Source organism: Bos mutus, chromosome 2 (assembly GCF_027580195.1).
Source record: "Bos mutus isolate GX-2022 chromosome 2, NWIPB_WYAK_1.1, whole genome shotgun sequence".
NCBI lineage: Eukaryota > Metazoa > Chordata > Mammalia > Artiodactyla > Bovidae > Bos > Bos mutus.
Genome location: NC_091618.1, coordinates 82,021,272 through 82,036,284, shown reverse-complemented (window position 1 = coordinate 82,036,284; position 15,013 = coordinate 82,021,272). Strand labels below are relative to the sequence as shown.

At 35.1% G+C, this 15,013-nt stretch overlaps 1 protein-coding gene across 4 annotated transcripts in view; it reads right to left on the bottom strand.

Annotated features, from left to right (window-relative positions):
* The window catches only part of KYNU (kynureninase), a 124,501-nt gene that overhangs the window by 64,848 nt on the left and 44,640 nt on the right, over positions 1 to 15,013 (bottom strand). For all 4 annotated transcript variants that reach the window (XR_011468002.1, XM_014478136.2, XM_070389871.1 and 1 more), the window contains exons 5-8: positions 11,354 to 11,415; positions 9,341 to 9,412; positions 8,091 to 8,165; positions 5,407 to 5,553 (exon numbers count right to left, since the gene is read on the bottom strand). Coding sequence is in view for 3 of the 4 variants with exons in the window: in XM_014478136.2 (XP_014333622.2) it covers positions 5,407 to 5,553; positions 8,091 to 8,165; positions 9,341 to 9,412; positions 11,354 to 11,415 (356 nt within the window). In the remaining variant the exon portion in view is untranslated. The remainder of the gene's footprint in view (positions 1 to 5,406; positions 5,554 to 8,090; positions 8,166 to 9,340; positions 9,413 to 11,353; positions 11,416 to 15,013) is intronic.

Below are 15,013 nucleotides of genomic sequence, written 5' to 3'. Positions count from 1 at the left end.
AGCAAGAGAGTTCCAGAAAAGCATCTATTTCTGCTTTATTGACTATGCCAAAGCCTTTGACTGTGTGGATCACAATAAACTATGGAAAATTCTGAAAGAGATGGGAATATCAGACCACCTGACCTGCCCCTTGAGAAACCTATATGCAGGTCAGGAAGCAACAGTTAGAACTGGACATGGAACAACAGACTGGTTCCAAATAGGAAAAGGAGTACATCAAGGCTGCATATTGTCACCCTGTTTATTTAACTTATATGCAGAGTACATCATGAGAAACGCTGGGCTGGAAGAAACACAAGCTGGAATCAAGGTTGCCGGGAGAAATATCAATAACCTCAGATATGCAGATGACACCACCCTTATGGCAGAAAGTGAAGAGGAACTAAAAAGCCTCTTGATGAAAGTGAAAGAGGAGAGTGAAAGATTTGCCTTAAAGCTCAACATTCAGAAAATGAAGATCATGGCATCTGGTCCCATCACTTCATGGGAAATAGATGGGGAAACAGTGGAAACAGTGTCAGACTTTATTTTTGTGGGCTCCAAAATCACTGCAGATGTTGACTGCAGCCATGAAATTAAAAGACGCTTACTCCTTGGAAGGAAAGTTAGGACCAACCTAGATAGCATATCCAAAAGCAGAGACATTAGTTTGCCAACAAAGTTTCGTCTAGTCAAGGTTATGGTTTTTCCTGTGGTCATGTATGGATGTGAGAGTTGGACTGTGAAGAAGGCTGAGCGCTGAAGAATTGATGCTTTTGAACTGTGGTGTTGGAGAAGACTCTTGAGAGTCCCTTGGACTGCAAGGAGATCCAACCAGTCCATTCTGAAGGAGATCAGTCCTGGGTGTTCTTTGGAAGGAATGATGCTAAAGCTGAAACTCCAATACTTTGGCCACCTCATGCGAAGAATTGACTCATTGGAAAAGATCCTGATGTTGGGAGGGATTGGGGGCAGGAAGAGAAGGGGATGACAGAGGATGAGATGGCTGGATGGCATCACCGACTCTATGGACGTGAGTTTGGGTGAACTCCGGGAGTTGATGATGGACAAGGAGGCCTGGTGTGCTGCGGTTCATGGGGTTGCAAAGAGTTGGACACGAATGAGCGACTGAACTGAACTGAACTGAATTAACAGAAATGGGTGTGAATGCATACCCAAAGAAATGTATAAGGATATAGATTTATAAGGTTAGAATAAAATTTATTGTAATGGCCCTCAAATGATTAGAATAAAAAAAATTAAATGGTGATCTATTTCATATAATACAATAATATACTGAAATGAAAAGGAAAACACTCAAAACTGTTTGAACAAAAATGGATGAACTTCACAAATACATTTGTGAGCAATTAAAAGGCCTAAAACAGTGTATGTTAATCCATTCATATGAAGTTCAAAGATGGACAAAACTAATATGTATATATTTATATACATGGAGGATTCTGAGTTTTATAAATGTTCTAGAAATTTCTTGATCTAGGTGATGGTTGTAAGAGTTCAGAATAACTCATCTACCCACTTATAATTTGTGATCTTTTTGGTATATATGTGTTTCTTTAATATATTTTTCAAAAATTCTATCTCCCTCTTCTCTTTCATTTGAAGTTTCTACTTGAAAATCTACTAATGTTGGCTTTTATTAATCAGTTTTTGTTCCAACCATATTTATGGAAACTTTTCTTTTTTTTTCTTAATCTCACTTAGACATTCATAATAGTGACTCTTTAATGGCATTTTTCCACCTCAGATTTCCCAACTCTTTCTTGATTGACACCTTTAATTTTCTTTCTCTCTCTTCAGCTTTATCTTCATAGACCACCCAAGAGAGCTATGTAAATCTACATTTTAAATACTTTTTCTAAATCTTCATTGAGAATGAAGGGAATTGTCTAGCAAGAGTATAAATATCTGTTAGAATCATTTTGATAATGGATAAATTGAAGTCAGCTAGATCACCATTTCACTCCCATAGTATCCATCATTTCTGTACAGTTGCATTTATATGGAACTACTCATTCCTACCTTGCTTTCTATGACTGAAAACTCAATGAAAGTCTTACCTAGTAGGCAGTTACCACATTTGGTAAGTGAAAGAAAGCCTGCAAAATATTGAAAGAATGGTTTCAGCATCAAAGTAGTTGAATGGGAGTTACATATAATATGTAGTAAACAAGTTTATTTTGCTTTTTAATGAGAAATGAAAGAAAATGTATATTTAAGCCACTTTCTTAACTTCATGCTTGTTGAGGACAGGGGAAAGTGGGAAGTAACCACTATTTAATAGCAGAATATGTACAATCTAATAGATAATTTCATAATCTTCATAATCAGCACTGCATTCATCAAGTGGGTTCTGTTATTCCAACTAACGCTTTTGAAAACAGAGACTCAGAAGAGTCAAGTAACTTGCCCAAGTTCATATAAAATTAACTGACCTAGCCAAGATTAGAACCTCAGACTGAGTGATTCCAAAACCCACCATCTTTCTTATCTACCTTCCTGCCTCATTTCTATGAAAGTTAATGAGACATGCATGTATAGTAAGGTGATCAGAGACTTCTAATTACTTACATAACATTTTAAAATATGGTATTTTATTGAACTATGTTTATTTTGGTGCTTAAGCTTTAATATCTAAATTAAGAAGACATCATCATTATATCTTTTGTAATGCACCACTTTCATATTTATCAAATCATTTGGAAGTTGTGGTTGGAAATTCCTAGAGACCACTGGTAATGGTGCTAAATTTCTTTTCATTAGTTCCATTCATTAGCTTCAATAGCTGAATATATTAACTAGATCTCACTTATGTATTAATCCCATAACTTACTAATGTTAAGAATATAATTTGATTGTTAATATATATGGCTTTTTAAATATATGGCTTGATTGCTAAATCAAATAGAACACTTAAAGATTTTAAATACAAATTGTAACTGTTAAGTGTTTTCCCTCTTATTTTTTTCAAGCAAACATACTAAAACACTTTTTCACAAGACACATATAAAGAGTTACTGTTTCATAATAGTATACTGTGTAAATATTATTCAGTAGTATTTAAAGAAAATTACTCATTATAGGCAGTATAATGGCTTCCTTAAAGTAAACTGGGTAAAATCACATCTATGATAAACTTTTATTCTTCATCTCCCCTTCAGGTACATAGGGTTAATGAGCATAGATTATATTTAGAATGAGTTATATGATTATATTTAGAATGAATTAGAGTTATAACTATATTTAGAATATAGTTATATTTAGAATGGAATAACTGGAATGGCTCAATTCCCGTTGAGCTATTCCAAATCCTGAGAGATGATGCTGTGAAAGTGCTGCACTCAATATGCCAGCAAATTTGGAAAACTCAGCAGTGGCCACAGGACTGGAAAAGCTCAGTTTCATTCCAATCCCAAAGAAAGGCAATGCCAAAGAATGCTCAAACTACCGCACAATTGCACTCATCTCACACGCTAGTAAAGTAATGTTCAAAATTCTCCAAGCCAGGCTTCAGCAATATGCGAACTGTGAACTTCCAGATGTTCAAGCTGGTTTTAGAAAAGGCAGAGGAACCAGAGATCAAATTGCCAACATCCGCTGGATCATGGAAAAAGCAAGAGAGCTCCAGAAAAGCATCTATTTCTGCTTTATTGACTATGCCAAAGCCTTTGACTGTGTGGATCACAATAAACTATGGAAAATTCTGAAAGAGATGGGAATATCAGACCACCTGACTTGCCTCTTGAGAAACCTATATGCAGGTCAGGAAGCAACAGTTAGAACTTGACATGGAACAACAGACTGGTTCCAAATAGGAAAAGGAGTTCGTCAAGGCTGTATATTGTCACCCTGTTTATTTAACTTATATGCAGAGTACATCACGAGAAACACTGGACTGGAAGAAACACAAGCTGGAATCAAGATTGCCGGGAGAAATATCAATAACCTCAGATATGCAGATGTCACCACCCTTATGGCAGAAAGTGAAGAGGAACTAAAAAGCCTCTTGATGAAAGTGAAAGTGGAGAGTGAAAGATTTACCTTAAAGCTCAACATTCAGAAAACGAAGATCATGGCATCTGGTCCCATCACTTCATGGGAAATAGATGGGGAAACAGTATCAGACTTTATTTTTCTGGGCTCCAAAATCACTGCAGATGGTGACTGCAGCCATGAAATTAAAAGACGCTTACTCCTTGGAAGGAAAGTTAGGACCAACCTAGATAGCATATCCAAAAGCAGAGACATTAGTTTGCCAACAAAGTTTCGTCTAGTCAAGGCTATGGTTTTTCCTGTGGTCATGTATGGATGTGAGAGTTGGACTGTGAAGAAGGCTGAGCGCTGAAGAATTGATGCTTTTGAACTGTGGTGTTGGAGAAGACTCTTGAGAGTCCCTTGGACTGCAAGGAGATCCAACCAGTCCATTCTGAAGGAGATCAGCCCTGGGATTTCTTTAGAAGGAATGATGCTAAAGCAGAAACTCCAGTACTATGGCCACCTCATGCGAAGAGTTGATTCATTGGAAAAGACTCTGATGCTGGGAGGGATTGGGGGCAAGAGGAGAAGGGGACAACAGAGGATGAGATGGCTGGATGGCATCACTGACTTGATGGATGTGAATCTCAGTGAACTCTGGGAGTTGGTGATGGACAGGGAGGCTTGGCATGTTGTGATTTATGGGGTCGCAAAGAGTCGGACACGACTGAGTGACTGATCTGATCTGATCTGATATTTAGAATGAGTTATAGAAACTCAACTAAGCACCAGAGTTGAGTTTCTAATAGTCCTAATATATAGTTACTATCCTAAGTATTGGCTACTTCTGCTGACTGAGCAGTTCTGTACCAATGACAACACTTAAGGAATCTCACCCATCCTGCTGATTAGAGGTAGACATTGAGAGAGCAGATGCTAATAAGGAGGTATGACCACAGAAGTAACAAAAGAGGTTTAAACAGAGATGCCTAAAGCTAAATATTCATATTTTAAAGTGTATTTAATAAACTTTAAATTTTAAAATATATGTATTAAATACATATGTATTAAATATATTTTAAAACATAAATATTTTACTTTAGGCAAATATATATATATGTATCATATGGGGCTTCCCTGGTGACTCAGACAGTGAAGAGTCTGTCTGCAACATGGGAGACCTGGGTTTGATCCCTGGGAAGGGAAGATCTGGAGAGGGGAATGGCCACTCCAGTATTCTTGCCTGGAGAAATCCATGGACAGAGGAGCCTGGCAGGCTACAATCCATGGGGTTGCAAAGAGTCAGACACAACTGAGTGACTGACACTTTCACATATCATATATACACGTGTGTGTGTGTGTGTGTGTGTGTGCGTGTGTGTGTATATAGATGTTCTGGACAAAGTGGGGAGGAAGAAATGGTGCACATACCTTTGCTTGTCCTGCTTTTGTGATGGCAGGTATATTAAAGAGCTGTCCGGTATAAAAATGCAGACCACTGAAAAGGATCACTGCAATAGAGTCACCTTCATTCTCAATTACTTCAAGGATATCCTCTAATCTCAATGTGTCTTCCCCCTAAAGTCGTGGTAGGCATAAATTACATAATATCCACAATGACAACTTTTCCGTTTATATTTCCCAATCCAAAAATCACTTTGGGATCTTTCTTATCATAAGAAAAAGCAAAGGTATTTTTTTCAAGTTAAGAGTCTTCAAAAATCTGGCAAGAACATTTGAACATGCTTTTTGTTATTAAGAAATGATAATACAATAGTAAAAAGTATTTTATAAAGTATAAGTTTTTGCAAAACTCTATTGCCTGATTTTATTCTTCAGTTTTTCAATTAATCTTTACTATTTAGATACTTATAAATTATTTCATTTTTATTCCCATCCAATAAAATACCAGAAAAATAGGATATCCATAAAATATTAAATGTCAAAACTGATTTCTTGCAAATTAGTATTTTACTTATCAATCTAAAATCATTAATTTTTTCCAGATAAAAGACACATATACATCATCTGAGTGAAACTTAACCTAATATTTTCTATTAATTTAAGAGCAATATCTATTCCATACCAATCTGAAGGTAAAGATCCAAACACAAAGAAACTATCAATGAAATTCAATATTATCAAGGTTACTTTTCTCCCACAATTCAGTGATCAGTTAGTTTGTGAATACTGTGAATGATTTAATTTGGTCTTATAAACAACTTGAGTGAAAGGACTCTGCCAGATACAAATTATAAATTTGTAGCCTAATAATTCTCATCTATTTATGAAGTCTTCATGATTTTCTACACTGCTCAATCTGACATGGTCAGTATTAATGGATTTTTCTTCAATTGTTTTTAATTTTGGTAACTCTTACTATTTGCCAATTACTGTGTCCCACATTAGGCATATATCATATGTATCACATATGTAATAATATGCTAATTTCTGCTAGTAGTCTGAGACTTGTTTGAAAAAATGATAATCTATAAAAATAAGAGTGGTAAATTGTACTGGTCAATCTACTTGAAGGGCAGGATAGAGATAAAGACATAGAGAACAAACTTGTGGACACGGTGGGGGAAGGAGAGGAGTTGAGTGAATAGCCCTGAAACATATCCATTGCCATATGTAAAACAGATAGCTAGGAGAAGGTTGGTGTATAGCACAGGAAGTTCAACCTGGTGCTCTGTGATAACCTACAGAGGTGGGATGGGGGAGAGGTGAAAGGGAGGTTCAAGAAGGAGGGGGATATATGACTGATTCAAATTGTTGTATAGCAGACACCAACACAATATTGTAGGCAATTATCCTCCAGTTAAAAATAAATTTTAAATTAAAAAATAGTAATTCTAAGAAAAAAATTTAAGGTAAAATTAGTAACATGACAACCCCAACCTCTTTTTTTTTTTTTTCCTGTAGAGGAAGCTAATACATTTTGTCCATTATAATTGTTTAAAAAAGTAAGGAAAGTGCTCTATATACTAATGCTTTATTCCTTTAAAGAATCAGTACTAAGAAAATGAGAAATTTATTTTCAATGATAAGATATGGTTCTGTTTCATGTTGACCTGCTTCAATCTAGTAATGCTAAAGAGTAGTCCCAAATATATGATTAAGTCATACAGCTCCACAACACTTATTACTTTAAAAAAAAAAAAACAAAAACTTGTGATGGCTATAGTCATTTTTACTAGAAATAAGCAATTTATATACAATATATGAAACATATCATTCCAAAGCTGTGAGAACTTTCTGTTTCATTAATAACATGTTGCCAAAAAGAAGTGAATAGAGTAGATCTTTAATTTCTCAAATTGGTTTTGGGTTGAAAGAAATAATTGTGCAAACATTGACTTGGGAGTGTCATACATACATGAAACCTAAAATTTATCCTGTGTGAATCTGTTGGTGCCAAGTCACACAAGGGGCAGGGTTTAGATATCAAAGCCTGTACAACTTAGCCTTACAGCTTTATTAATATAAAGGGCATAGTATTTTAGATCTTAAACATATGGTCAAGCCCAACTGTTTCCTTTGTAATCTGTTTAAATATAAAGAAATCTCAGAGATAAAGTAAGTAACACAAAGTCACGGGGATTTCCCTGGGGAGTAATAACGAGATTGTAAACCTAATTTCCTTCTGCTACACTAAGTCCCTTTCAATACCCCAGACTAAACTCAGAGGCAAACATTTGGTACTTAGATTAAGAGGGGCAAAAAGATAGGCATCATTCAACTTCAACAAATATAACTGATTTTTAATGTGATTTTAATGGCACCCACAGGCAATGGCATTTAAATTTGAAAATGATATATGCAAGTTGCTATCTCCTTCCATTCCACTGAAGAATATGGCAGACTCTAGTGGTATTGATAGGAATATAGTTTGCTTATAATATGACAAGCCCTTGAAAAAATTAAAATAAATACACTTCTGAGTTAAGTTTCTATTTTAAGCAAAATGACCTAATAGTAACAGAGTATAGGTCTTTTATACTTTCTTGAAAGTTCCATTAAAGTAATGAAGATAATAAACTTTTGAAGAAAATGAAGAAAAAATCAATACTAAATAGAAGCATGATGAATATTTATTTCTCTTTCTTATATACCTCTCTTGGCTTTATAATCCGCATACTTTTCTCAATGTTAAGTCCATGAAGTTGAAGCTGTGACTCAACAGCATACTGGAAAAGAAAGATGATTTATTAAATCAAGTCCAGTTCACAGAAGTACATTAAAATAGCTCAAAAAAAGATAATAAAATAACAATAAAAGCATATTATCATTTTAGATTCAAGGTCAAGGTTAAAAGTGACTAAACAGAATGTATCAGAGAAAAATTTAACATTATTTACATGCAGCAATCTGAACAGAAATATTATAGGGATAGAAATGAAGGGTCATTTATTCTTTAGAAATATGACATTTTTTGAGTAAGATATTTAATTAATCTAATTTGAGTCAAAACAGAGTTTAGAAAATAACCAAAGTGAGCAGTGAAGACTTGCTAGGCTTCAATACAGGATACAGAAATGGCTTGCCCTATAAAGAGTAAGCTAGTGTAAGAAAAGGATAAAAAAAGTTCCCTTCATTGAGAGCCCCAGATGAAAATGGGAACCAGAAATTTTAGGGACCCTGAATTTTTTCAAGATAAATATTCTTGATCCTTTTTAGTAAGATCATGGCTATTAATTTGAATGATTAAATGCCTTGAAATTATAAGACATAGGCTAGAATACTTAAATAGTGATAATATAAAGATGGAAATTAAGTTTCTCTAATACTAAAACTGAAATATGCTTTTATCTGTGTTGGTGTCTGTAACAGTCAAATTTCTTATCAACTGACATTGCAAAAAAAGTAGCATGGTTTTTTTCCTTGAACCACAAAAAATTCTTAAAGTCTTCAATGCATTTTTTAAATTAAAAACTACCAATAATTATGCTAGTGTGTTATGAAAGCAAATGGACAGATAAATGTTTATATTCCTACTTTAGGTAACTAAAGGGTTAAGTACTGGGGTGTGTATTGATTTAATTTCATAAAACCAAACAGCAACAAGAATTAATAAAACATTTATAACTGCACTTGATTTAGACCAGTGGTTTGTTCAGTGTCTTTAAAAAGACTAATAAATCAATGTTCCTACTCAATTCTTTCTTCCCTTAACACATGTTTTACTTGAACAAAAGAAATAAAGCTACAATCTATAAAAATGCATAAATCAAAAGCATTTGACAGATCTTTTTATTATAAGGTTACTTAGAAAAGACTAGTGAATAAACATTCAAGTCAGGCAAATGACATGCTCCTTTAGGAAGAGTAGAAAGAATATAAATATCATTTGAAGAATCCTTACATGATCTGAAGGGAAGGCTTTGGCTTCTAGGAGAATTTTATACCGTTTGGGTGTAGGCTTGAAAAATGATAACTGCAATGAAATGGATTTATTGAGAAAAGCATTAATGTACAACATAGACATTTGTTCATTTTTATACCACACTTTAATTTTATAATCTCCAGCATTTTAAAGGAATTAATTAACTACACAGTTAGATGCCTATCAAAGGTACATTTTTCCAATTAGCGTTGTTTCCAATGAATTCTAAAAACAAGATATTTGCTCACTATGTTTATCAGTAGGAAAGCAAATTTGAGAGAAAAATGTGAATCAGATAAAAATGAATTCTCAAACTTCACTTAAATGCTAATTGAAAATTAATTGAAAATTGAAAATCTCAATGCACTTAATGGCAATTGCTCTGATACTGAAATATCATAGTCTATCTACTGCCACCTGGGAAGCCTATCTATATGTATGTCTTATTCATAGCTGTAGATTTGGTTTCTAGTACATAATCTTTCTAAAGTTTTATGATTGTATGAAATCTAATTTTAGATCCAACTGAAAATTCCTTTGCCCTAATGAAACATTTGGGATTTCTAGATTCACCAGGGATAAGTAGCTCATGTGTTCAATGGAGCCTTGTCATTTCTCCGTGCAGTTCTTGGAGAATACTGACAGACAATAATAACAATAAGGATGATTGCTATTGTTAATTGGATGTTGACCATTGGCCGGGGTGCTAAAACAATTTTCACATATTATCATGTTTTATATGTATGAGGTAGATATTATCATCCTCATTTTTTACAAAGGAAAAAATTAAAATTAGAAATGCCAATTGTTGTTTAGTTGCTAAGTTGTGTCTGACTCTTCTGCAACCCATGGACTGTAGCCCACCAGTTTCCTCTGTCCATGGGATTTCCCAGGCAAGTATATTGGAGTGGGTTGCCATTTCCTTGTCCAGGGGATATTCTTGACTCAGGGATCGAACTTATATCCCTTGCACTGCAGGTGATTCTTTATCACTGACCCACCTGGGAAACCCAGAAATGCCAATACCCTTGTCCAAAATCAAACAGGTATTTAAGTAATCTAGCTGGGAGCCAAACCAGAGTTGTCTAAACTGAAAGTCATGCAGTTTACCTTCATACTTAACATACTCCATAAGCACTTTCCTTCAGCCATGTTTAATAATCATGTCTGTATATTATAAAAATAAAATATCAGTATCTTAATAGTCCATCTTTGTCCTATAGACATGTTTTCAAAATCTCACTTAAAAATGAAATACAAAATTTTCATGACATTAGTTACTCTAGGCACCATATTTCAAACCAAGAATATATATTTTAAGGTATACATATTACCAAATTCTTAAAATGTAAGAAATACCTAAGCAGAGTGACTCAATGTTTGTTATTGTTGTTCAGTCAGTAAGTCATGTCTGACTCTTTGTGATATCTTGGACTGCAGCAGGCCAAGACTCTCTGTCCTTCACTGTCTCCTGGAGATCGAGCCATTTCATGTCCATTGAGTCGGTGATGCTGTCTAACCATCTCATTCTCCACTGCCCCCTTCTTCTCATGCCCTCAATCTCTCCCAGTAACAGGGTCTTTTTTAATCTACCCCCTAAAATCAATGTACAGAAATATAATATTCCATAGTGAACCCCCTAAAACTCAGCATATTGGAAAACTGTCTTTCTGAAAAGATCACTGCTTGCTACCATTTTTACATCGTTATTTTGTGTGCTTGCCGCAATTTAGCTTTTTATCAACTGTGACTCTTATTCCTTATGTTCTAAGATAAGAGCTCAGTATTCTAAAGCTGTTTGTAAAGAGACAACTCTCCCATGATTATGAAGAAGCCATTCTAGCAGGGCCCAGCATTTCCTGGAATAATTGAAAATAATCTCACAATTTATTTTTAAGTAAGTAAAACTCCAAATCCTCATGAATTAAAGATAGAAAAAATCAGATTCTGTAAATGAGTGTATTCTAAACACTGGTGGGAAAGGAAGCTTACCAGTAGAAGATGTAAATTAACAGTCAAACCATTCATTAGGGCTATTTCTTTCTCATTGGCTCCTGAAAAATAAATATACAGTAATTTAGATTTTCCTGTTAGTTTTAAGGGTGCTTGGAAAAACAAAGTATCACCATTTCACCTTAATGTCTTTAGTGATAAGGGCATATTTGATGCGTCATCACAAAGAAGTGGAAGCTTTCCCACTTGACTAGTTTTACCAAACGATATTTGGACTCACATGCACATAGCTAGCTAAAAATACATTTTCTTTTTGACATAATAAATAATAACAACATAATAGTGAAGCATTTGCTTTCTCCTGTAAACTAAAAATGATCTATCCTATCATCAGCTAGGTTGCCAAATTCCCACAGAACACATTTTTGTGGTAAGTGCATCTCGAAGAGGAATCTAAAAAGAATTGAAGGCCAATCACATCTTTAAAGCTGGTTGTTTCTAACATTAAATTAATGCACCTTTAATAAAAGAAGGCAATGCTGCTAAACATAACTCACTGTTATTACAGTGAAATATACAGTAGTTCCTAAGACAAAAAAAAGCTAGTAGTTAAGTAAATGCTAAATAGCTCTGGGTTTTCTTTATTCACACTGATATGAGATAATTAATATAAATATGTATTGTTTGATGAAGAAAACATGCAAAATTAAGATAACCACAACACAATCATAATCTGATCTAATTCCTATTAACAAGGGTTATACCACCAGAAACAGACCCAAAGAGAAAGCATACAGTGGATACTTAAGAACTCAGAGCACAAACAAAGGTAATAATACTTTCCCCCTTTTGCTTCTTATGATGTCTCTTGAAGGCAATTAAAATAGTATCTCTTTACCATTGCTGAGAAAAAGAGGGTATGAGCTTTAATGTTTGTAAGGCTGTACTAAGTGTAAGAGAAAATGCTTCATAAAAGTCTTGCACTTTGTATCCAATGAGATACTTCTGATAGAATCCCATTTTACTCAAAAAATAGACTGTAAGTAGGATAATTATTCTAATAAGTAGACAGAGTTTTAGGTTAAATTCACTTGAGGGGAGGCCACTGGAGATAAGTGGAATTTATATTTCAACATAGTCATTTAAGGAAAGGCCTGTGCTTTGAACTAGTTAAGAAAAACTTGTTGCATTTGATGGATGGATTTCCCCACTTGATATGCAAGTTCAGTTCAGTTCAGTCGCTCAGTTGTATCCGACTCTCCGAGACCCCATGAATCGCAGCACACCAGGCCTCCCTGTCCATCGCCAACTCTGATATGCAAGACTGGTAAACAAATGGTGGCTGTTAAATATGTATCTCTGGTCATTGTAAGGTGAATAGTGTCTCAAGTCCAAGGACAATAACAACCTCATACTGCATATATATATATATATATAAGTTGCTCAGTTGTGTCCAACTCCTTGAGAGACCCCATAGACTGTAGCCTGCCAGGCTCCTCTGTTCATGGAATTATCCAAGCAAGAATACTGGAGTGGATTGCCGTTTCCTTCTCCGAGGGATCTTCCAAACCCAGGGATCAGATCCAGGTCTCCCACACTACAGGCAGATTCTTTACCTTGTGAGCCACAAAGAAGTTCTTCATACTGTATTCCTTGCACTAAACAGGTATCTCACACACGCTAGATAGCTTATGTTGTATATGGGGGCATACATCTTCTATGGTATGAGCATCTTTTTGAAATATGATGAAAGAAATGCTGCCAGATTTATTTGCATTATGGTATGAATTTTCACTATTACTTATAAAACAAAACATCATCTAAGACATCAATCTGATATTATTCTTAACTTCCCATTAGCTCTTTACACATATCTTTTCTGAAAACTATTAATTTTAATAAAAAATATTCTGGCAGGGAATGTGGAAGGAGGAAAGGAAGGAAAAATAATACATTTCACCATCCTTATCCATGGATGTGAAACCCATGGATATAGAGGAAGGAGTGTATTCATGGAACTACCCATTTTATGTTAGGGACTTGAGCATACACCTATTTTGATATCCTGGAGGGAATATCCTGTGTGGACTCCTGGAAGCAATCCCCAAAGAAACTGAGGGGTGACTGTATCAAGAAAGAGCAGAACTAATAGAAAGAAAAGCATTTGAAAGACTGTGCTGTTGTTTACTTGCTAAATTGTATGCGACTCTTTTTGCGACCCCATGATCTGTACCCTCCAGGCTGCTCTATCCATGGGATTTTCCAGGCAAGAATACTTGAGTGGGTGCCATTTCCTGCTCCAGGGGATCTTCCCAACCCAGGGATCAGATCTGCATCTCCTGCATCACAGGGGGATTATTTCCCACTGAGCCACTGGGGAAGCCAGAAATAATGTAATGAGAAGAAATCAAAAGAGGATAAAATAATTTATACATTTACCACCAAATGAAAACAAAGATATGGAAGATGCAGAAAAAAAAGAGGTAGAATTTCTATACAAGGCCAGGCATTCCATTTTTGCTTAATAATTATCTTTTGTCTAAAATAATTGTCCTTCCCTAAGAAATGTTAGTCCTTCAAAGAATACAGTGTTCATTTTGGATCACCTAATTTTTTTCATGCATGGAATGTGATGAACCACAGGTGCTTGGGCGGAATTAATCTAGACATACACTTGGCCCTGTGCTTTGCACTCTTCACTCTCAACGGACTGCTAAAACTTGGATCAGTTCTTTGTAAGTAATCCTTCACTGACTTGAATTTGTCTGCCCACATACACAAAAGTTATCCCACCTTAGCACTTTAAATTCAATCAAGTTCTTCACAAATGCCCTCCTCACCTGCTTATGAACTTCGTGAAGGGGAAGCTCAGTGTATTTAACATGTGTGTATGCACACCCCAGTATAGCTAAGGATGGTGCATGTTTTAAGGCTGTATAACATTAACAGAAATGTTTATTCCAAATATGACCTAAAGCACCCAAAGAATCAAGTGTTCTTAACATTCATGGGCTACAAATCAGATAGATTTTTAGCATATTTTCAAAAGAAAAGTTACCTAATTGACCTATTTCTTTTGGTCCAGTTTGTATTTCTGAAATTCATGTTTGTACCTTTAAGATATTTCAGTATTATCAGCATTCTATATGACAATAAATCTTCATTTAAAGCAAGTTGAAATTCTCTCAAGTTGCTTTTGTTTGTTCCTTTTGTTTTTCCTAAGAGCTTTTTTTGAACTAATGTTGACACATCAAAAACTGTAAGTATGGGCTATAATTTCCTGTGCTACACAATATATCCTTATTGCTATCTATTTTATACATAGTGGTTTGTAACTGCCCTAATTTCCTCCCCTCACTTCCCTCTCCCCTTTGGAAGCCACTATTTCTTTTCTACATCCCTGAGTCTGTTTCTGTTTTGCATATACCATCTTTTGCACTATTTTTTAGATTGTGCTTTGTCACTCAGTTGTGTCCGACTCTTTGCAACCCCATGGACTGCAGCCCACCAGGCTCCTCTTCTTCGCTTTCTGCCATAAGGGTGGTGTCATCTGCATATCTGAGATAATTGATATTTCTCCTGGCAATCTTGATTCCAGCTTGTGCTTCATCCAGCCCAGCATTTCTCATGATGTACTGTGCATATAAGTTAAATCAGCAGGGTGAAAGTATTCAACCTTGACGTATTCCTTTCCCGATT